Source organism: Schistocerca nitens, chromosome 2, assembly GCF_023898315.1.
Source record: "Schistocerca nitens isolate TAMUIC-IGC-003100 chromosome 2, iqSchNite1.1, whole genome shotgun sequence".
Classification (NCBI taxonomy): Eukaryota; Metazoa; Arthropoda; class Insecta; order Orthoptera; family Acrididae; genus Schistocerca; species Schistocerca nitens.
Window position 1 is genome coordinate 484349080 of NC_064615.1, and position 24625 is coordinate 484373704.

At 37.9% G+C, this 24625-nt stretch overlaps 1 protein-coding gene across 2 annotated transcripts in view; it reads left to right on the plus strand.

Moving 5' to 3' along the window:
- LOC126236421 (dolichyl-diphosphooligosaccharide--protein glycosyltransferase subunit STT3A) overlaps positions 1 to 24625 on the plus strand; it is a 104802-nt gene that overhangs the window by 58003 nt on the left and 22174 nt on the right. For both annotated transcript variants that reach the window (XM_049945722.1, XM_049945723.1), the window contains exon 9: positions 21904 to 22142. In XM_049945722.1, the coding sequence (XP_049801679.1) occupies positions 21904 to 22142 (239 nt within the window). The remainder of the gene's footprint in view (positions 1 to 21903; positions 22143 to 24625) is intronic.

The following is a 24625-nucleotide window of genomic DNA, read 5'->3' on the forward strand; positions in this document are numbered from 1 at the left end:
TGTGTTGTATTGTGTATAAATTTTTGTTCTTCACAATGACTTATGAGATTTCCGAGAGTATTGTGCCTAAAGTAGAAAGTAGTGATTTAATAGACTTCGAACATCAGGACAGGTCAAATGAAACAGAAAAAACCGATCAATTTGATTTAAAAAGTTTTCTTGTAAATTTCACGAAAGAAATTAGACAATCAGTTGACGACAATAAGACGTACTGGGATAAAAAAAAAAATTGATAACATTTTGTTGCAAGTCCAAGCAGTCAATACCCAAGTGGGTGAGCTTTCGAACAGAGTTGGCAGTGTTGAGGAAAAAATTGAATCTGTGGAAGCAAAAGTAAATGAAATTGATGTTAAATTGAGCGGTGAAATTAATACTGTAAAAAATGAGTTACTGGTAGATAGGGAAAGAAATTTAATTGAATTTAATGAGATAAAAGGGGAAATTAAAAATTTGGATGAGAATACAAAAGTTTTAGTAAAAAATGTAGAACAAAAAACTGACAATCGTTTGGTAACTCTAGAAGAAAAAGTAGAATGCAATGATTTAGAAAACAAAAAATCTGTCAAAGAACTTAGCGAAAAAATTGAAAATTTTGACATTGAATTTCAAAGCAAAAATTACAATGTCAACACATGTAATCTTGTATCTAATATTCCAGTGAAGCACTTTTCGGCAGATGGACCCTTACATCCCGTTGATTTTATACAGTATTGTAGGGATTGTTTTTTACCTCACTCACCAGATGAAATAAAAATTAAATTTGTGAAAAAATTCTTGGAAGGGGAAGCTTTGACTTGGGCAAACCAGATTGTAACTTTGGGGATGACCTTTTCAGAATTTGAATCAAAATTTCTGGAAAAATTTTGGGATGATCTTAAACAAACTAGAATCAAAAGTGAATTTTTGAATGGGCGAAACTATAGAGAATCAGATGGGAACATGAAAAAATTTTGCAAAAGTGAACTTCAAAAACTTATTCATTTAACAAAACCTTTGGATGACTTGATCAAAATTGATACCTTAAAGAGAAGATTGCCATCAACAATGCAGTTGAGTTTAGTTCATTGTCCTGATAGTAATGTAGAGCAGTTTCTCAATTATATTGAAAAGTTGGATAGGGTAACAACAAGAACACACAGTGGGTTTACTCAGAAAGGTAATGGTCAAAATTGGGGAAATGACAACTTTCAAAAAAGGGAACAAAACAATTATCATGGTGTCAGTCAAAATTCAGGAGGATATAGCAATTTTGAAAAGAAGGACCATAATTTTTATCCAAAACAAGAACAACATTTTCGTGTTAATAATCAACAAAATAGAGAACACTTTAGGGATCAAAATCACAGAAATTTTGATAGAGGTCAGTACAATAGAAACTACCAACAATCAGGTAATGTTTGGCATAGGAATGGGATCAGAAATGTTGATCAGAGACATTGGCAGAACCATAATCAGCAGTTCAAACAGGAACCAGAAATAAAAAACGAGTAGACGCCCCCTTGAAGGTCCGCAAGGTTGAGGCAGAAGGTGAGCATGATGAAAGGACCAATGGATGTGACTATCATAAACCCAAACAGGCCAGTTCCAAACCTAAGCTATCACATGAGGTCATTAGTTGTTACTTATTGAAGAAATTTCAAGAGGAAAATAATGATGATAAAGATAACATTTTCAATACACAAGAACATACAGTAGATAAAAGTAATTGTGATTCATTAATTTAACAGAGTTTTACACTTGGGCAGAAAAGAACAACACTTTGTCAGATGGTGTAATTTGTAGTAGTTCAGAGATGTATGTGAATGAAAGAGAGAATGCATGCTGTGAGAATGAAAATGTTGGTGAAAGGTATCTGGTAACTTTAGAAAGGGGAAATAATATTTTGGGGGATAATTTGAATGTGTATGACCTGAATATGTGTAATGATAATGATGGTAATGGTATTGATGATGATGTTGAGGAAAGGTATTTCATTAGTTTAAATAGGGAGTTGGGTATACACATGGTTGAAAATGGATTAAATAGTGAGAATATTACAGAAATTCCCAGGGATGTTACCAGGATGAATAAAGCTCGCAAGCTGGGTGTATGTAAAAGTGTGAATTTAGATGTTGCTGGTAAAGAATCTGACTACACAAATAACGATGACACATGTATAACTTCTTACCTAAGTGAAACTTTTACAGATACTAATGATACACACAAATTTCTTATGAATATATGGCTGAATAGTGAAACTATTTCTTTTGACAAGAACTTTAGAAAGATGCTTATTAATGTATGTGAAACTGTATGTCCTGAGTGGTGAAAAAAGATGAGATATTTTATTTTTGAAAAGCTGAAGGATAAATACTTCAATAGTATACAATGTGATTTGGATGAAAATTCTTGGCTATTTGAGATAATAGAGAGTACAAATGACAATTTTGTATCTTATGCAAATTCTATAACTATGACAAATAATACATATAATGGTATACCATATGATTCTGATAAGTATAGGTTTGGGGAAATTGAAAGTGATTTATTACATGAGGATACAGGTTCTGAGAAAAGTGATCAATTTTGCAGTCCTTATATAAAAGTTCAAATTGGGCCATGGATTGGTAAATGTTTAATTGATACAGGAAGTGAGATCTCGGGAATATCTGAAAGGTTAAGCAAGAAATTGAAAGTGGGGAAAGATTATGTTGAAATGCCAGATGTTGGGGTAAAGATAAAAGGTGCTACTGGGAAGAGGAGCAGTAAATTGGTAAAAAGCCAGGCTTTAGTGACATTTTTAATTGAAGGCAAGTTGTTCACACATGGATGTTTTGTAATTCAGGAATTTAATGAAGATTTTCTTTTGGGTATGAATTGGATAGTAAAAGTAAATACAGCATTTGATTGGGTTGGAAGAAAACTTTTGATAGAAACTAGTGAAAGGGAATACATTCAGACAAATTTTGTGAACACACTTGGTGATCAGAGTAATGGAAATTTTGACAGTATCAATTTACAAAAAGAAAATAGATTGGAGGATATTGAAACTCATAGATTTGATACTGATGAAGTCGAATTTGGGAATTTAGTAAATTTGAAAATTTCAGAAACACAAAATTTATCTGTGGAGCAAAAACAACAGTTAGAAAATCTGCTGTGGGAATACAGTGATGTTTTTAGTGACATACCTGGTAGGGTAAAGGGTTACCAGTGTGAGCTTCAGGTAAAACCTCATGAACCATTTTTCAGAAAACCATACAGTATTGCAATATCAAAAAGACCTGCTGTTGAGAAAGAGCTGAAAAAGATGGAAGGATGTAATATAATAGAAAGGGGTATCAGTGCATATAATAATCCTCTAGTAGTAGTTTCGAAAAAAGATGGTGGAGTAAGATTGGTTTTGGACTCCAGACACTTAAACAAAATTTTGTTCAGACAGACAGACCATCCTGAAAATATTGATGAGTTACTCTATAAATTTACAGATATAAAATATATGTCAAGTTTGGATCTAACTTCGGGTTTTCATCAAGTACCACTTTCGGTTAATTCTAGAAAATATACTGCTTTCTTGTACAATGGTAAGAGTTACCAATATTGTGTTGTGCCATTTGGGTTAAATTCTTCTGTTTCCGAATTTATAAGATCATGTACTGGGGCAAGAACTTGCGTCTAAACTGATAATCTATGTAGATGACATTTTGGTTACAGGGCAAAATTGGGAGGAACATTTTTTTATTTTGAAGTCAGTTTGTGAAAAACTTAGAAAAGGGCGGATGACATTGAAATTAGAGAAATGTAAATTTGCAGTTTCTGAATTAAAATTTTTGGGTCATGTTGTCACAGACAAGGGAATTTTGGCAGATCCAGAAAAAATTAAAGCCATTTCAGAAATTCCTATTCCTAAGACTAAAAAACAATTAAAGTCGTTCTTTGGGTTATGCGGTTATTACCGAAAACATATAAGTGATCAGAGTCTGAATGCACCATGTTTAAGTCAGTTACTTAAGAAAAGCACTGTTTGGGTTTGGGATAAAAGTTGTCAGGAAGAGTTTGATAAAATTAAGCAAGAGTTGAGGAAGCAATACTTATTACACAGACCTGATTTTAATTTACCATTTTGTTTGAACACTGATAGCAGTAATTATGGGCTTGGAGCAGAGTTATTTCAAGAAAGAGTAGAGAATGGAGTTAAAATACATTGTACCATAGCATTTGCAAGCAGAATGTTGCTCAAGCATGAGAAAAATTATACAGTCACAGAGAAGGAACTTTTGGCAATTCATTGGGCTTTTACAAAATTTAGAATTTACCTTATTGGACATAAAACCATAGTATTTTCGGATCACAAAGCTTTGAGTTACTTACAAGAGTGCAAATTATACCACAATAGGTTGACCAGATGGGCAATTTTTCTGCAACAGTTTGACTTTGAAATCAAACACATAAAAGGTTCTGAGAATGTAGTAGCTGATTTACTTTCAAGGTTACCAATTGGGGGAGAAAAGGAGATTTTTGAACAAGAGGAGGAAAAGCAATTTAAAATTAGATACTTGAAAGGGGTGGAAAATGAGAGAACAATTAGAGCTATGTGTAACAAAATTAGAAAAAATCAAAATTCGGATCAGAGTTGGAAATTAATCAAAGAATGTTTAGGCAAGAAGGGGTATGAGAAACTTGATAAATTTTACAAATTGCATAAGGGGATTTTATTTCGGAGAACAGATGTAGATTCTGATAATTGGAAACTGTGTTGGCCAGAGGCAGATGCTGATAAGCTGATCATTTACATACATGAAAGTTTTGGTCATTGTGGGATACAGAAGTGCATTCAAAAGATACAAGAAAATGTTTATTTTTACAATATTGGAAAGAAGGTAAGAAAAGAATTGGCAACCTGTGACAAATGCCAGAGAGTTAAAGTGAGCAATCAAAGATGTGGTGGAGAGATGCAAAACATTATTCCGGAGAAACCTTTAAATCTTATCGCAGTGGACGTATATGGAATGTTACCAAAGAGTAAAGGTGGTCACTTTTACATATTTGTTATGGTAGATGTATTTTCAAAATTAATTAAACTATATCCAGTGAAAAAAGCTACTAGCCATGAAATTATAATAAAAATTGAAAGAGATTATTTCGCACAGGTGGGAAAACCAAAAGCTATATTATCAGATAATGGTTCACAGTTTACCTCAAAAATTTGGAAAAAGTTTATTGAAAGATCAAAATTGAAGCATATACTTATATCTGTTTATTCTCCGTCCACCAATCCTACAGAAAGATATATGAGGGAAATTGGGAGACTTTGTCGAACCTATTGTAGCCATAAACATCCAACCTGGTTTGAGCACATTCGAAATTTTGAAGATATTGTGAATAGCCTACAACATAGTTCCACAGGATTTTCACCGTATGAGATTATGTTTAATATTAGACCTCCAAATATTATATCAGAACTTATTGAATTTCCTAAATGTACACCTTTAACTATGCAAGAAAGAGAAGATATTGTCAGGGAAACTATGAGGAAACAAGGGGAAAAGAGGAATAAAAAACATAACAATAGGGTAAAATTAACCACTTTCAAAATTGGGGATCTTGTTCTGGTCAAATCTCATGAAAAATCAAAAATGTTAACTTCAGAAATTAAAAAATTCTTTGATATCTATATTGGGCCTTTTGAAGTCATAGAAAATCCACACCCTAATGCTTATCGTTTGGTGTATCCTAAGTCAAAGAAATTATTTGGTCTCAGGAATGTTGTCTCTTTAAAACTGTATAAACTGAAATCATAATTTCAAAAATAAATAAATAAATAAATAATCTATTATCATCAAAAACAAAAGTCCTCCACTGGAATATGCTTGTTAGGACAAAACTACCTGTACAACCAAGTATGTATATTTGCATGTATAAATTAATAATTTGAAGTCACATGTTAATTGAAACTGATGAAAAAACACTGATGTAACAAAGAATGAGAGAAAGATTTATTTTTACTATTTTTACAAAAAAAAGTCGCCCTAGTGAGCATTTCTGAATTTTTTCTAATTTTTGGAAGCTAAGTCTTCCCTGTGGGTGAAGGCATGCATGTGAGGGCATGCATGCAAAGGTATAAGTTTCAAAACCAATTTTAGATAAAGCCCCATGATATATGAGCAGTTTATTGTTGTTTATACTGATGTTGTGGGGAGCAAAGTACTCTTCATAAGAATGTGACTTGTAGTAATATTGTAGTAGAGAGGCAAGTGTACATAAATAATTGAAAAAAAAAATTTAGATAATACTGATGTATCTTTAGCTGTACTAAAAGAAGAAAATCATAAGAAAAAAAACCATGAGTAAAAAAATTAAAAAGAAAATCATAAGCAAAAAAAATAAACAAAAACAAAAAACCATGACTAATAAAAAAAATATATAAAAATAAAAAAATCAGAAGTTATATATACACACACACACACTCCTGGAAATGGAAAAAAGAACACATTGACACCGGTGTGTCAGACCCACCATACTTGCTCCGGACACTGCGAGAGGGCTGTACAAGCAATGATCACACGCACGGCACAGCGGACACACCAGGAACCGCGGTGTTGGCCGTCGAATGGCGCTAGCTGCGCAGCATTTGTGCACCGCCGCCGTCAGTGTCAGCCAGTTTGCCGTGGCATACGGAGCTCCATCGCAGTCTTTAACACTGGTAGCATGCCGCGACAGCGTGGACGTGAACCGTATGTGCAGTTGACGGACTTTGAGCGAGGGCGTATAGTGGGCATGCGGGAGGCCGGGTGGACGTACCGCCGAATTGCTCAACACGTGGGGCGTGAGGTCTCCACAGTACATCGATGTTGTCGCCAGTGGTCGGCGGAAGGTGCACGTGCCCGTCGACCTGGGACCGGACCGCAGCGACGCACGGATGCACGCCAAGACCGTAGGATCCTACGCAGTGCCGTAGGGGACCGCACCGCCACTTCCCAGCAAATTAGGCACACTGTTGCTCCTGGGGTATCGGCGAGGACCATTCGCAACCGTCTCCATGAAGCTGGGCTACGGTCCCGCACACCGTTAGGCCGTCTTCCGCTCACGCCCCAACATCGTGCAGCCCGCCTCCAGTGGTGTCGCGACAGGCGTGAATGGAGGGACGAATGGAGACGTGTCGTCTTCAGCGATGAGAGTCGCTTCTGCCTTGGTGCCAATGATGGTCGTATGCGTGTTTGGCGCCGTGCAGGTGAGCGCCACAATCAGGACTGCATACGACCGAGGCACACAGGGCCAACACCCGGCATCATGGTGTGGGGAGCGATCTCCTACACTGGCCGTACACCACTGGTGATCGTCGAGGGGACACTGAATAGTGCACGGTACATCCAAACCGTCATAGAACCCATCGTTCTACCATTCCTAGACCGGCAAGGGAACTTGCTGTTCCAACAGGACAATGCACGTCCGCATGTATCCCGTGCCACCCAACGTGCTCTAGAAGGTGTAAGTCAACTACCCTGGCCAGCAAGATCTCCGGATCTGTCCCCCATTGAGCATGTTTGGGACTGGATGAAGCGTCGTCTCACGCGGTCTGCACGTCCAGCACGAATGCTGGTCCAACTGAGGCGCCAGGTGGAAATGGCATGGCAAGCCGTTCCACAGGACTACATCCAGCATCTCTACGATCGTCTCCATGGGAGAATAGCAGCCTGCATTGCTGCGAAAGGTGGATATACACTGTACTAGTGCCGACATTGTGCATGCTCTGTTGCCTGTGTCTATGTGCCTGTGGTTCTGTCAGTGTGATCATGTGATGTATCGGACCCCAGGAATGTGTCAATAAAGTTTCCCCTTCCTGGGACAATGAATTCACGGTGTTCTTATTTCAATTTCCAGGAGAGTGTGTATATATATATATATATATATATATATATATATATATGTGTGTGTGTGTGTGTGTCCAGTATCAATTTTACTGTACAATATGTAAGCATAATGAAATAGCATTAATATTAAAAAAAAAAATTAAATTAAATCTTATTCTAGCAAAGGAGTTTTACCTTTCTATTATTTTCAATCTGTATGCTGTATGTTAGAATATTTCTCATGTATGTTTTATACCATGTATATTTGTCATGTCAAATAATTTCTTTACTTGAATTTTTTTGTGTATGAGATTGATGGGGAAGTATCATTGCGACAACAGCCAGTAACAAGTCCACAGATTCAAAGAGTCCAAATTTGGAAGAGGTTATCAGACTGCATCATTAGTGTACTAATTGTGTAATACAGATCCATTACTGAGAGTGGTCGGCATTTTGTTGTATATGTCCATAACAACAAAAGCCCTGGGGAGCAGTTGTAATGGATCTGGGAAATGTTATTTTTTTACCATATTTTTCGATACCGAAGTGGAAATGTTTTCTTATATTTTTGTCAGAATTTATTATAATTTGTCTTATTATATGTTAATTTACCTCTGTTTTTGAGAGTGAAAGCATATTGTTTACTATTAGGAAATGTATCGAAGAACAGCAAAGAGACTGATTACAAATGGAAACTTGTGGATTGTGTAAAGTATCTTTGACGTTGGAGTCGTCTTTGACTATAGTCAGTCGGCAGCTAACTTTTTGTGTGTGTGTTGATGGAAGAACAATGTGAAGGTCGAAGTCATGAATAATTTTGAATTATGTTACTATTATTTTTGTATTGACTAAAAAGAAGAAACTACATTTGAAGAAACTGTATTTGAAACACCAAAATGAGAGAAACACTTTGAACCACGTCTTTTCTGCAGACGACAACGATGCATTGTGGAATCATACTTAGACAACTGAAGCCAAGACTTATATCGCCTTGCAAACATCTAATGGAAAAGGTACTGTCACGAAATATGGCAAATTTAAGTTTATAAAAAAAAACAGTGACCATATTTCAACTGGAGGGAAGGATAATCAGCTGTAAAGGAGTACCCCCTTCCCACCCAGTATCACTGTGGACCGGGACAACTGAACCTATCTTTCACCAGAGTTTTGGTTATCCATCATCATGCCCAGAAATGAGGAACATCATACCCGAGATGTTCCCACCCTCCTAAAGTGGTATTCGATCTCCCATCCAACCTACAAAAGACCTTTGTCTGTCCCTATGCCACTCTGACTCCAAACCCCTTGCCACAGGGATCTTATCCCTGTAGAAGACTCGGGTGCAAGACTTATGGACCCAATTCTTCCACTTAGCACTTGCTATTCCACTCTTGTCAGCTGCTTATCCTATCAGATGCAGGGACACATGTGACAACAGCAATGTCGTATACCTACTCAGCTGCAATCACTGCACAGCTTTTTATGTTAGTATGACAACCAAACAGCTGTTCACTGGAATGAATGTCCAATGCCAAACTATGGACAAGAAAAAAGTTGACTACACAGTAACACAATATGCTCATGTTCAATTGCTGCTTTACAGCCTGGGCCGTCTGGATACCTCCCCTCACCAACATTTTTTCTGAACTACACAGATAGCAATACATCCTGTGCTCCCATAATCATCCTGGCCTCAATCTCCCAATGTCCCCACACCCTCTACCCAACAGTTTCCTCTTCCTTTGTCCTGTCACCCTGTCTCATTGCCCATCTTCGTGTCACCTATATTGTGCATTGCACCCCACAGGCTCTGGTACCTGTTTATCACATGCCTAGCCTGTGCAGGCAGCAAACCTGTTGCCCCCCTCCAACCCGCTAACTACCAATCCCCAATCCCTGTCCCTCCCTATTAGCCCCACCCTAATCCACCTGCCAAAATGCAGTCCCTGCATTGGGCATCCAACCGCATGCATGAGCACATTATTTCTACTCTAGCTTGACAAAAAATTTATTCCGAAAGCTAATAAGTTTTCTCCCTTTCTATACGTGCATGTTGATGACTCAACACTTATTCTGTTGTCTGAGTGGTCTCCTTTCCTTCTATTATATTTGATAAAGAAAGACGTAGTTGCTGAGAAGTTTCAGTGAGACTTTGTTTTATCGGTGACTAGTTTTTGAAAGGTACTATACACTTAAAAAGAAACTGTCATTTGTGCAATGAATACATTGTGTAATATTTCATTTATCTCAATTATTAATGATAAATTGGCTGAATTGGCATTAAATCTGTGAAAATTGCAGTACAGCTTAAAAGTGCAGAATACATTTTGTAAGATTCAGTTACAGTAATTGTATGTACATCAAGATAATTGTGATTTTTTATTTGTGTTGTCCTCAATTTATAGGCATACTCATATTTATTGTGATCAAACACTGAAATTGTGGTGTTCTTCTTGAGAGAGGTTATAGCAGTCAGTCCCTAACTAACTTTTATAACCGAGGTTTTTTTTTTTTTTTAATTGATTGTTTCATATGATTCTGACAGTATTTGAGGGATTCATATACCGTATTTACCCAGTTATAAGACAAGGCATTTTCCCATATTTGTCATTCAGTAAACAGAATTGTCTAACCGTTACTGATTAAGCACTTGCTGCTGAGATCATTTCCATGTTGTGCAATAGACTAATATGGGAGTTGTCTTACATTTACAGGTGAAGCTTTGACAGATGAGGTCTCATACAGCTTTATTTTGAAGAATTTTAATAGTTTTGTGGAGAAACAGTGTCACCAGCTTGGGGAATTTGGAGAGGGAAGCTGCAAGAGCAGGCAGGAAATTTTGTATTGCTCCCAACCATCAGAAATATACCACATACCTTAGTTTTTTATGAATATCTTGCACGTTTAAACTCCAGTTCGCCAGATTCAGAATGCAGTCAGAATCGGTATGACTTTAAAATTGGACAATTTTATATATTTTTACGAAGGACAATAAAAATCTAGATAGGGACCAGTTGGGTACTAAGCATCAGTTGGATAGTAGGGTTTTGTGCTTTAATGTTGTCAGTGCTGTCTGTGAGGTATGATAGCAAGAAAAGGGTGAGTGCCAGCTGCTGGTTCTACATAGACAGTGAGTGAGCAGCAGGCAGATGATATGTTTGAAAGCAAGAGAAGAAGGAAAATTGTCGCATTCTCACATCATTAAAGCTAAGGAATCTATATTTGAAGGGGAACACCTGTGTTCTCATGTGCCACTGTAATCACAACCTCTGAAATAGCAACATATTCGGAAGAAACAGCCAAATACAGTAAGACCGCGATAATCCAGTAGACATGATTAGTCCGGAAAACATCACAAATTTGCCTGTAATTTTAGCCCAATGCTGTTGGCAGCTTCGAGAAACGTCTTGACCTGTTTGGTGTGGCACCTTCTCACTAAAAATTGTCTGCCTAACTGAGCTGTAATACACTTGTCAAAATGAGCCGGAAGCATTGTTAGCTTTGTGCCAGTATCGCTGATTCTTCGTTCAGTTTATCTAAAGTTACCGTACTTGCATTTGCATTAGAGTTGTGTGACTTTATTTAATGATTATTTAATCAAATCATCCGGACTTTATCAATATTCAGCTACCTGTACATAGACTACAGCACAGGAAAAAATTCATACATACAGTGAATATGTTTTCCGAACAGAAAAAATTGCACCTAAAATGGCCAAACGCAAACACATTACATATTAAAAAACCCAATTCAACAGCTGGAATAATTTGTGTTACAGTTGCTTCAGTTAAATCTTAGACACTGGGCAAACTCAAAAAACCTCAAGCTAGAAATTGTAGATGAAGTTTGAATAAGTAGTTCAGTGCTAAGAGAGGGAAAGGGAAAGCCAGTAACTGGGCCCACATTAGTTGAAAATGCCAATTTTTTTCACAAGGAATTAGATCTGCCCATAGATGAAGTTCATTCATTTTCAAAAGGTCAATTAATTCTGTGTTCACTAATGACTTGAGTGCATTGTCAGCAGAAGAAGTTGTTGAATGGTTTATATTGACAGAAATTCAGCTATTGAAGAAGAGCTGATATTAAAAAGTGTTTTCAACCCCCAGGAGGTACCAGAAACTGAATGACAAAAGCAGAAACACCTACAGTTCACATATCTTAGGCTGACTTTTAGAAGCCTTAAACACTTTTGTGAAATTTGCTGAGAGTAGCCATCAATACAGTGCTCCTGAAGTTATGAATTTATTCTTCAAACAAAATAATTTTTGTCAAAAAAGAGCTCATTTCAAGGAACAAGTTATCATTTATCCAATTTTCCAGAGGACTCTGAATAAAATTTCAGCTAAACCATCGATGGCAGATACCAGTCCGCCACATGCCATGCCCTCAATGTCAGATATTTGTCCTATTTCTAAAGACAGATCTTTTGAAATCTGTGGTGCTTATTTTATTTTGTAACTGGCATACAAAAAATTATTTATGTATATAGACCTTTTCTAAAACTTTGAACCTTAAACTGATACCTAAATAAATTGTTTAAAAATTACATTTATAATCTGATATATTTGATAATCCAGCATTGACAATCCCTGCATGCCAGATTATCAAGGTCCTACTGTATTTGTTACAACCAATATTGTAAATTTTATTGATTATGGTTTCACTCACTGCAATTTAAGCTGTGCTCTTAGGTCACACTATAACCTCTACCTCGGAAATTGCAAAATATACGGAAGAAACAGCCAAATATTTCTGACTACAAAGGTTATAAACTTCATTGCTGCTCACGCGTAGAAACACATTGCCTCTTTTCTTACTTCTCATTGATTAAGTGAAACTACATTCCAGATAATAATACCGGTGGTGATTATTAATTGTGATGCCACTGACATATGGCATGATTAGCAAAAAGAAAATAAGATAAAAATTAATACAAACCATTTCTTTTTGTTTATTTTATGTCCTTTTGTATTATCAAAATGTACCCAATCAATAAAGTGCATAAGATCAGACTAGGTGTAATGTTAACATTTCAGGTAGATACTTTAGAAAAGTTTGTAATTTTGTTTAGTCACAATATCTTGAAAATAAAATTTTGTTGAGAAGCCTCGTGGGGGGAGGTGGTGATATTCCTCTTATACTTGGGTAAATATGGTATTTTCACATATAAGGATAATGCATAATGATGCCGTGCTCTCTTTTCTTGGTATTTTTCCTGTGTTATGCACTAACTTAGTATTGTGTGGTGTTATACTATAATGCCTTTTACACATCCCAACAAGTGTGCAGCAAACACCGGTAATGAAATGGGGCATGCAATTTTATTAATTTTTCTTCCTTGAAAGCGGACGAAAGAAATTGTTGGTATAGGTTCTCTTTCAAGTAGAAATCGGTTATTAATCTTCTGATACTATTTTCTTCCAAATAATTTTTGGCAGTTGCAACTAGCAATCAACATTTATTGTTTGATCGTCTATAGGTACACAGTGTGATGAAATGCCTGAATTCGACTCAAGGCTGTTGTTATCTACATTGTTGAATATTGTCTTCATTGACAACTCTTGCAGTGTAGTGTTCTAAGATCCTCCTGGGCATTCCGTATGGTTCTATGATGTAGGGATGTCTGCAGACAAATGCCCTATACTGCAACCCACTGAAGGAGTACTTCAAACAAATAATGTAATACAAAACAAATATTTGAACTAATATGGGGGGTGGAATATACTTATAAATGGCTCCTTTCAGGATATTTTATTATCATACAAATTATAATAATTTGTGTGTGTGTGTTTGTTCGTTTGTTTGTTTGTATTTCCACTAGAGAAAGAGCAAAAGCTTGAAAGCCAGTGTAAATACACTCCTGGAAATTGAAATAAGAACACCATGAATTCATTGTCCCAGGAAGGGGAAACTTTATTGACACATTCCTGGGGTCAGATACATCACATGATCACACTGACAGAACCACAGGCACATAGACACAGGCAACAGAGCATGCACAATGTCGGCACTAGTACAGTGTATATCCACCTTTCGCAGCAATGCAGGCTGCTATTCTCCCATGGAGACGATCGTAGAGATGCTGGATGTAGTCCCGTGGAACGGCTTGCCATGCCATTTCCACCTGGCGCCTCAGTTGGACCAGCGTTCGTGCTGGACGTGCAGACCGCGTGAGACGACGCTTCATCCAGTCCCAAACATGCTCAATGGGGGACAGATCCGGAGATCTTGCTGGCCAGGGTAGTTGACTTACACCTTCTAGAGCACGTTGGGTGGCACGGGATACATGCGGACGTGCATTGTCCTGTTGGAACAGCAAGTTCCCTTGCCGGTCTAGGAATGGTAGAACGATGGGTTCTATGACGGTTTGGATGTACCGTGCACTATTCAGTGTCCCCTCGACGATCACCAGTGGTGTACGGCCAGTGTAGGAGATCGCTCCCCACACCATGATGCCGGGTGTTGGCCCTGTGTGCCTCGGTCGTATGCAGTCCTGATTGTGGCGCTCACCTGCACGGCGCCAAACACGCATACGACCATCATTGGCACCAAGGCAGAAGCGACTCTCATCGCTGAAGACGACACGTCTCCATTCGTCCCTCCATTCACGCCTGTCGCGACACCACTGGAGGCGGGCTGCACGATGTTGGGGCGTGAGCGGAAGACGGCCTAACGGTGTGCGGGACCGTAGCCCAGCTTCATGGAGACGGTTGCGAATGGTCCTCGCCGATACCCCAGGAGCAACAGTGTGCCTAATTTGCTGGGAAGTGGCGGTGCGGTCCCCTACGGCACTGCGTAGGATCCTACGGTCTTGGCGTGCATCCGTGCGTCGCTGCGGTCCGGTCCCATGTCGACGGGCACGTGCACCTTCCGCCGACCACTGGCGACAACATCGATGTACTGTGGAGACCTCACGCCCCACGTGTTGAGCAATTCGGCGGTACGTCCACCCGGCCTCCCGCATGCCCACTATACGCCCTCGCTCAAAGTCCGTCAACTGCACATACGGTTCACGTCCACGCTGTCGCGGCATGCTACCAGTGTTAAAGCCTGCAATGGAGCTCCGTATGCCACGGCAAACTGGCTGACACTGACGGCGGCGGTGCACAAATGCTGCACAGCTAGCGCCATTCGACGGCCAACACCGCGGTTCCTGGTGTGTCCGCTGTGCCGTGCGTGTGATCATTGCTTGTACAGCCCTCTCGCAGTGTCCAGAGCAAGTATAGTGGGTCTGACACACCGGTGTCAATGTGTTCTTTTTTCCATTTCCAGGAGTGTAGTTTTCTGTTGGATGTTGTTGCTAAGCAGCACACATCAGTCAGCTATAGATGAGCAGTTGCTTTTTCTTTATTTTAATTAGTTGTAGATAGTTGTAGTTTAATTAGTTGTAGATACACTTGCTTGTTCATAGATGACACTCTTTATCTTTATGGGAAAATGCCTGAATTTAACCTAGCCAAATTCTCTACAGTCACATCCTAATCACTTAAATGTTGTGGGTTATGTTGGTAAGTGCTTCAGCTTCTGTTAGTGATTGCTTATTGATGATCATTATTCCTGTGTAAAAACAAAATCTGTAACAGGGTGAATACGCCCCAGGACAACTGAAAAAACTGTGAAAAACCCTATAGTTTTTCAGAATTATGGGATTCTTTTTTGGAATTTTGGGAATTTTTCATTGTTTTAGTTTTCAGTTAAATTTTTGTAATTTTGTTTGATAAGAACTGATACTCCAACAAAGAATTTTGTTTTAGCCTATTACTGCAGCAAAGATACATAAACAAGGGAAAAACACCAAAATGAAACTCAAATTGCAAAGAAAATGCACCATTTACAACAACAAAACACACTGTATACACAGTTGCCTGCCGACAGCAAAATGTGTCGAAGGCTATTGGACGAAAACTATGCAATACTTTGTAACAAACAACTGCTTTTGATAAGCGCGACGTCACAACTGTTTACATTATTTCGTTTGATCAGTTGTCAACGGGCTCATGCGCCCTTGCAGAGCTGAAGTCGCTTATAGGCAGTGCCTCCTTCCACCTCTGGCTACCTGAAGTGTGGCTGTTAGCTGTATAAGCAGAAGCAGCAAGGAGCCAGATGCTAACTGGAAAAAAATTCATCGCGTGCCCAAGCTGCCAGAGTCGTACATGCGCAGAAATGTCTGTGTTGTAGTGGGGTGGTTTCCACATTATCACATGTATGTTTCATGGTTTTGCTGTTTTCTCTTTGTTTATAGGTCTCATATTGAATGAAAACAAAACAGATTACTGTGGCTGGAGGCTATCAAGTGAATTAAAATACACCCACATAATTACCAAAGACTAAAATATGTTGTTAGTTTCAGTTTTCTGATTTTATTTTAGTTCCATGTTATTGGCAATCGAGCATTAATCGTCTTGCAAAACAGTGAAGTTATTTTTGTCAGATTGCTGAAGAAATTTGGCTTTCATTAATCTTCCCTACATAGATAGCCAGTTTATTTGAAACAAAGTGTTTCATTTTACACTATTGGCTAGTTTCAACTGTCCACTGAATTTCAAGTGAAAATTTGCATCATCTGGCATGTACAGCGTAATTCCATAATAAAGAACCAAACATGAGATAATACAGTACTGGTACTCCAAGAAAACTGCATCACAAAAAACACACAGCAATGCTTAACACCAGGTAGGGGCCTACTTCAGTGCCTGTCTGGACATACGAATGTGCACGTCAAGCCAAACGATGCATTTTAGTATGTTCTACGAAATTCTGATGCTCTTGGACTATTCTGATGTCCTGCTTCAGTTGTGACGTAATGTAAGAGCTCTTAATGCTATAGACATATGAACATAAATAAATGTTCGCTTGAAGATAACTAAGCATGCAAGAACACCATTCTTCAGTAAATTATAGGCTGGCTGCACACTGTGTTTTATCATTGTAAATCCCCCCTACTCCTGGAGTAGAATATAAGTTGCCAGTTATACAGTTCCTTTGCTTTGCAGAAAAACTTGTTAATTCTTTATTCTGTTTAAGCAATTCATGAAAAACCACCAAGCATGGGCTTTGTATGTCGTCGTAGCTGTGAATGGGCAGTAACACCTGTTTCTTGGCACACATGGGCAACTGTTCAAACCAACCTAACAGGTCACGGGAAGATATTGTGAATGGTCGTTTGAGAAGCGTTACTTTTAAAGTAAATTTCCTTTTATGGAAGAATTATGCTTCGTGTGAAATTTGAGATGATTTTCTTAAGTCACAGAGGCTTTGACTTCCGTTCAAAACTTAACACATTGAGGACCAGCCACTTAGAAACATTTTGGACACAGAAGACCAGCCATTATTTCATTATTTAAAATTTTACTGGCACACGTGTGTTTGATATATTTTAAAGGATAGTTGCTACTCACCAAATATTGGAGATGCTGACACGCAGAAAGGCACAGCAAAAAGACTGTCAGAAAGTTAACTTTCGGACAATAAAGCCTTTGTCAAAAACACACACACACACACACACACATCTGGCTCCAGTTGCCAGAGACTTGCGATACCCCACCCAGCTCTATGGATCAGTTTTCACCTGTAAATTACCATGGTTGGCGATCGGACTCGTAATTATAATGGGCAGGCAACTGCATGCAGTAAGACTTCAGTGTTGTTTTCACTAATCGCTCTAAGCACTGCAGAACTAAGCTCTTACCACACAATCTTTAATTTTGAGTAATGGGAACCTATATAGTAACTTGACAAGCAAACAAGGGAGATGAGAGCACACAATATGTCATAACCACTTTGAAATTGACACACTGCATATAGACAATATGGATCCTACACATGTACTACTTTCGTTACCACAGCAAAAGACACTTTCATCAGTACAGAATAAATCTATTTTAACCTTGAGACACTTTTGTGTGAAATAACACTGAAATGTTGAGTGAAAAGATCCTGCTAAGCATTGAAGATGCATAGCTACAGAGATGGCATTATTTGTAATTTTTATAACTAATAAACATATTTCTTTATCATCATCTTTACACAGAATTGACAATGAGTTTTTACACTGATGTTTCCTGATAATTTTCAACATGAAGAATTTTTAAACTGCTACTATTTCAATGCAACGTAACAAAAACACTTTCCTGCACTTTTGTTGAAACATAAATTTAGTTTGTCACATGCTATGAATCAGTAAAATTGTATGTTGTGAACATCACAGTAATAATCTTTTTGTAGTAATGAAAATGTGCACAATATCTTTTGTTTTCTTCTGAAACTGCTTTTATTATGCTTGTCAGTGTAATAAAATAGCTGGTACTTTGTACACAATCTAATGCTTTGCTTGAAGCGGCAATAATAATTTAATGCACTTTATATAGGCTTACGTATAACCAGCTTATGATCTGAAAATGTTGCTGATTAAATATTACAGGATGTGTAAAGGACACACTAAACATCTATTGAAATAACAACACTGTTTTTAAACACTTATACTAGAGGAGACAAATCATGACTTTTACAATACGCCTGTCACTATGAAAAATAGAATATACTGAACTTCACCCTAGAAATAAATACTTCCTTTTGTGGTGGTTAGCAACATACTGCAGCCTCTGACGAGATTTTGCTACCGATGGATGGTTTAGCAGCACCACACACTACTTCACAATCCTTGTGATTCACAAAGAGAACTGTTCTATACTTTTTGTAACAACATTTCTCCCCCCTTACCCTTCCACGGGGAAGTTCCTTTAGATTTTAACTTAAGCCTAGGGCCATGACTCATTACAACTTTAATCCTAAGGGTTAATAATACTTTTAAAACAAATATCTATTTAAAAATATGTAGAGATTAATAGAAAAAAAAGTATTTACAGCTATACACTTAAAACACAGTTACAGATTATTGGTTCCATACTTCACTGGCTGATGGCAGCACCTTACAGCAGCGAGCTGTGTTACTTTACCGTGCTTCTGTTAGATGGCATATGCACCCTCAGTGCTCCTGCCCTGCTACTGATCATATTTTTTAAGTTATGGCAGAGAATAATAACTCTCTCTCTCTCTCTCTCTCTCTCTCTCTCTCTGACAATCTTTTTATTGTTCCTCTCTGCATCTCAGCATCTCTGCTACATGGTGAGTACCAACTACCCTTTTTGTAATATGTTACATTCCATCCTGGATTTTCCATTGTCTTATATATCTTAAAGGGTAACACATGCAAAAAAAAAAAGACCAATTTTTATATGTGAAAGCTTACCTTTGCTTGTAGCTATACTTAAACTATTAGCTTTTCCCATTTATGTGTACGTGCTATTTACCAGTGATGTTGCTATAGGCTGACTACATCGTGTGTCCTATGCTCTGAATATCTGTTGTCATTGGTTGGCGAGATCATGTGACTGAGGTATGATTGGATGATAAACATACATCACAGTCTTGCTTTCAGTGCTTCAGAAACTAATGAACTGTATTTGGTGGAATTCATATTTATACTTTCATAACAAAGTTTACATGTTGCCGCCCATCAAAGATGTTTCCAAAACATGTTTTTTGTTGTGTTTTGTTTCCACAAAATGCCAGGAAGGTATAAGCGAATGTCTAAAACCTTTACCATTCAAAGGATTGGTAAGTTTATAAACTTTACAGTTCCTGCCACTGAACACACTGTATTTTCACCTGGAAAAAGTGTATTTTTTAACTAGTTTGTTTGTAGAAGGCAGTGGTAGTAAGATGTAGTTTGCACTCAGAAGTTCATCAAAGGAGTGTGCTCTATAGTCTGATTAAAATTAATTGTTAGCCGACTTCTATTACTTAGCACTACAGTGCAGCTGCTGCTTGGTTATAGATGACACACAAACATAGCCAGTCACTTCACAAGTTCTGTTGCTTATGTGTAAACCAGAGCAGTATTGGCAGGAGCCGCCATAAGTTAGGATGGGAATATGAGATGCCCTGTCAATAGCTGATTTTAAGTGACCAACAACTGTACTGTGGTAGGCAACATGTTTTGCAGCACTGAATTTAAACTTGCTCTGGACCTACCACAACCCCACAACGTGCAGTGTATCTGAGAAAACATCAGTCAACAACTTGCGGCAGAAGTGTTAATCATGCTCACTTTGTTCATGGCGATTAAAGCTAACCTCTACGAGCAAACTCAAGACAGAGAAATTTACAGTGCTAAAAGTAAACCATAATTTCTTGCTTTCATTTGTTACTTGAAACTATCCCCATACTGGATACACAAGCTGATCCTTTACCAGCTAGTGAACAGTCCTGGGTTCCACTCTGTTGTAGGTTACAGAAAACACATCCTTGGTGGCACATAGGAATAAAGCATACGGTTCAAAAGTAAGAAAATTAATTTGTGTTTTTACCTCCACCGATCGTTAGCTCCAGACAGCTGTGTTGTAGAAAAGAGTGTCTGTACCACTCAATTCAAAGTCACAACTTCCCAAAGTGTAGGATCAGTTGGAAACAATAAGAAGGTCCTGAACACTTTCTTGCAGAAGACCTTCATAATTCCACACTTTGTCAATTCCTCGCTTCATATGCATCGCAACAGCCCTCCAATCCATTTTGGTGACATTTTTCAGGCCCTGAATAGTATTTATAATCCTCCAGGTCAAAATTTATATAGACAGTAGTGAGTCCTAAACGCAATAGTTTGGCGTCAGGCACCAACAGCATAAATTAAATATTTTAGATGAGAGTTTAAATGTGCCATCGATGAGACATGTGTTGCTATTGCTAAACTGCTAATGATTCTGCCACATATGGATATTTGTGGTGCTACCCTGGAAAATATACACAATTGTCAGTAATGATTCCCCACTGAAGGCAGCCATTGTTTATAATCCTTGTTTGGTTTGCAAAGGTGGAGCATTACTTGTCACAGGAACTAACAAACAAGTGATAAATGTGTGATGTAGAAGAATGTAGTACCCTATAAGTTGAAAGAAATGTTTAGCAATAGTCATCATCTTGATTTACTGCTGTGAATAGAAACTTACTAAAACCTGTATCATTCCGCCCACAGATGGCGGGGGTTGTGGTGAGTCAGCCATTAGTGCGCGTTGTGCTTAGCAGCGTGTTCTGGCATTGAGGTGGTCAATTCTGTTGTTGGTCACTGTTTCGTGGTGGCCACTCATTTGGGTGGACAGTTGTTCAGTGCTCATGCTCACATAAAAAGCTGTGTAAAAGTTACAGCAGAACTGGCATATTCCGTGAATGCATTCACAGGTGGTTCTGCTCTGATAGAGTAAGATATGTCAGTAAAAAGTGTTATGTTTGGCTTAAAAGTAAAAAGTCATGCAGTTCATGCTGAACTAAATTTTAGTTCCAAGTTTGTGATAGAGTATCTATATGACCTAAAATGTTACAGTTGTGAGTCACTCACTCATTATTGTAATTAAGCTTAACTTCTATTTAAGGAAGAAATATCTGAATACCCATACAATCATTAAAAAAATGAGTTTTAAAATTTACCTAACTCTTGATTTTGATAAAGCACTTGTTACAACATATGTGGCAAGTGACAACATGTTTCAGGTGATCATATTTAATAAGTTTTAGATTCAGCAATATGGATTTAACTCATGATTATGAAGCACTGCACACCTACACAAATATGTCACAATTCTACTATGTAATTAGCAGTTCTTTATATACTGGAAATATTAATAATCCAGATACCTTACCAGATAATCTCATTGATTTATCTCGATTGAGAAATAGGGCAACATTCCACTGTATTGTCATCATTTAGTTCTGTTTCAGTTTCTTTCTTGGCCATAAAACACAGGTAGCCGGTATTTCTTCTTCTTCTTTTAAATTTTTTTTTATTTATTTATTTGTGGCACATAAAAGTTTATATTCAATTCTGGTGTTTGTTAGCTGCAATAATGTGCCAGAATCATTCAGAGTACTACTCCATATTTTCACTCAAAGCACCTTTGAACATATTTTGGTTTCGAGATTTAAAATATTTTGTGCATATTTCTTATCTATGTTAGTCTTAATGACCATGCCAATACAAATAAAAAAAGTGTGCTGCACATAATGTTGTTTGTTTTTGTTTTAGGAAAGATTTCTCCATGGACTGGACGTTTCTATTCACTCCTTGATCCTTCATATGCGAAGAACCACATACCCATAATTGCGTCAGTATCTGAGCACCAGCCGACCTCTTGGTCCTCATTCTATTTTGATCTGCAAATATTGGTGTTCTTGTTTCCTGCTGGACTTTATTTCTGTTTCTCCAAACTTTCTGATGCTAACATCTTTCTGGTGCTCTATGGTGTCACTAGTATTTACTTTGCGGTAAGTAATTGTAAGAAAAAGGATTGCCTAGATTTTATGTAACTCTTTTTTTACTTATTGATGATTTGTATGTAAACTTTCAGAAATATAGAGGCTGCTGAGAAATGATTTGTGATTTCATCATTTTTTTAAATTCAGTTATGTAATACTATTAATGTCAGAAGCTAATTAATCTGTTCTTTGTAGAACAGCTTTTACTTTGCTTTTATCACTATACAATACATTTGATTGCAAGTTACATCCTAAAAGTTGCTCATTTCATAAGATACTCCATATCCAAATATTTTTAAATTTGAAGAATTGACTTGAGAAATAGAAGATACGTGAATGTTTAACTATTGGAAAAGTATTAAGATAGTTGTGCGTTATCTTAAATTCAGTAGTGAATAGGTACTGAAAGTATAAACGAGCATTGCTGCTTGAAATTTATGGCGTCAAAAATATCAAGTTCTGTTACAATACACGTAGATTTTATAAGACATAGCATGTAGAAAGAGTGATTGAATGAAGAGGAGTAACCACATACTGTAAAGTTGTCAGTAAATGTGGGAGGTCGCTTACTATTATTTGCACTTAAGAGACTGTTACTATACATGATTTATCTACTGGAGGCCTATGGTCCAGGAACTGTATACCGAAGTCAGCGATGCTCATCAATAAGCTGCTGGCTCTTTGTGTCACCAGGATGTTAACTGGAATAGGAAATAAAAGAAGGCACCCATAACAAGGAATTCTTAAAGAAAGGTGTCAGAGCAAAATATAGTTTGTGTGTGATGGCCTAGGAGCCATTAAGATTTCAGCTGTACTGTGTAAATGATGAATTTGCTTCACTTGTCCACACAAAAATGTATATTTGGTGGACACAGGCTTGCTTCATATTGCAGTAGAGATTTTAGTTACTGGAAGTTTGTGAGTACACATTCTCGAATAAAATTGTTACTGCTGCTGCTTTGTTATGTTGCCGCTTTTAACAGAAATCAAAATGGGACAAAATAAGTGTGATTGCAAACCCAGCGAAGAGAGACAATGAAAAGGACTTGGTAGTTTTTAAATCACTCACCATTTTCAGCTACTCTTGTTGCTTTGTACTTTTCAACGGTAGTCCCTCTGTTTATCGGGGAAATGTTAGGTGCAGTGGTCTCCTCACTATTGCAAGGCAGCAGTCATGAAAGAACATTAACAAATGTTGAGTAGAGGCTTTTTTTTTTTTTTTTTTTTTTTTTTTTTTTTTTTTTTTTTTTTTTTTTTTTTTTGCACGTTTCATTCCGTCCCTTATGGGGAGGGCGGGCCTTTTTAGAGCTTGCTATTTGCTCTTTTTCAGCCGGTGGTGTTCAATACAATTTTTGCTTTTCGGAGTTACATCTGCTTGCAATTGTGCCAAGCATTATTATTCTGGTATAATATGGAGTTTACATTATTATTTTTGAACAATACAGGGTTTATACTATTTTGATATTCAGGAGACATTTATGAGGTTATTTTAGGAGACATATAGTTAGGTGTTTAAACTAGATAAATAAATAAAATAGAGCATAAGAAAGAGAGAAAAAAATATACAAGTTTAACAAGAACATATAAATTGAAGTAAAATATATAAGTTAGAAAGAGACATATAAATTTAAGAGAAACATATAAATTTAAGAGAAACATATAAATTTAAGAAGGTCATATAACTATGAGAGTCATATAATTAAGAAGAAGACATATGTTTAAGAGGGAAGTGTATCTATTCAGATTTTCGTTTTATTGCTATTGCTTGTTTGTGTATGTGATCGTTGCGTTGCGGTGTGTGTGTGTGTGTGTGTGTGTGTGTGTGTGTGTAGGGCCGTTGCCTACATCTTGGCGTCGAGGTGGGGGGGGACAGTGGGTGCCGCTTACGAGTGGGGTCATGGTGGGAGCAAGGTCGGGGAAATGGGAGGTCGTATTTTGTGCCACTGTACGCGCTGGTTGGATGTATTTGAACTTAGGGCGCCTCCTTTCCCGGATTTCAGAGGTCAGTAAGTCTTCCATGTCTGGTCGTTTCGTCAGTATGTGTCTGCCGTAGTTGGCGCGTAGTTTCGTTAGTCGAGTTTGTAACGGTTCTATGTTTGTGATGTCATACACGTCGTTGCTCGGCGTCTGGGGGGGGGGGGGGCAGTTTGGTGATGCTGCGAAGTAGTCTTCTTTCGGTTCTGTAGAGTCTGTCCGCCTGGCTCTTCGCCAGACCAGCCAGGGGTGCGGCTGCATACTCCATGACCGGCCTGACGAAGGTCTTGTATGTGTGCAGGGCCGTCTCCAGGTGGCTGCCATGGAGGCGACCCTGCACCTGTCATATGAGTCCTTGTCTTTTTCTTGTTCTGTTGAGGAGATAGTTGATGTGCGTCTGCCAGTTTAGATGCTTGTCTAGGAACACGCCTAAGTATTTCGCGGAGTTAGTGAGCGTCAGTGGCGTGTTCCATAGGGTTAGTTGTAAGTCGCCAGTGTTTTGGTTTCTGTTCTTGGTT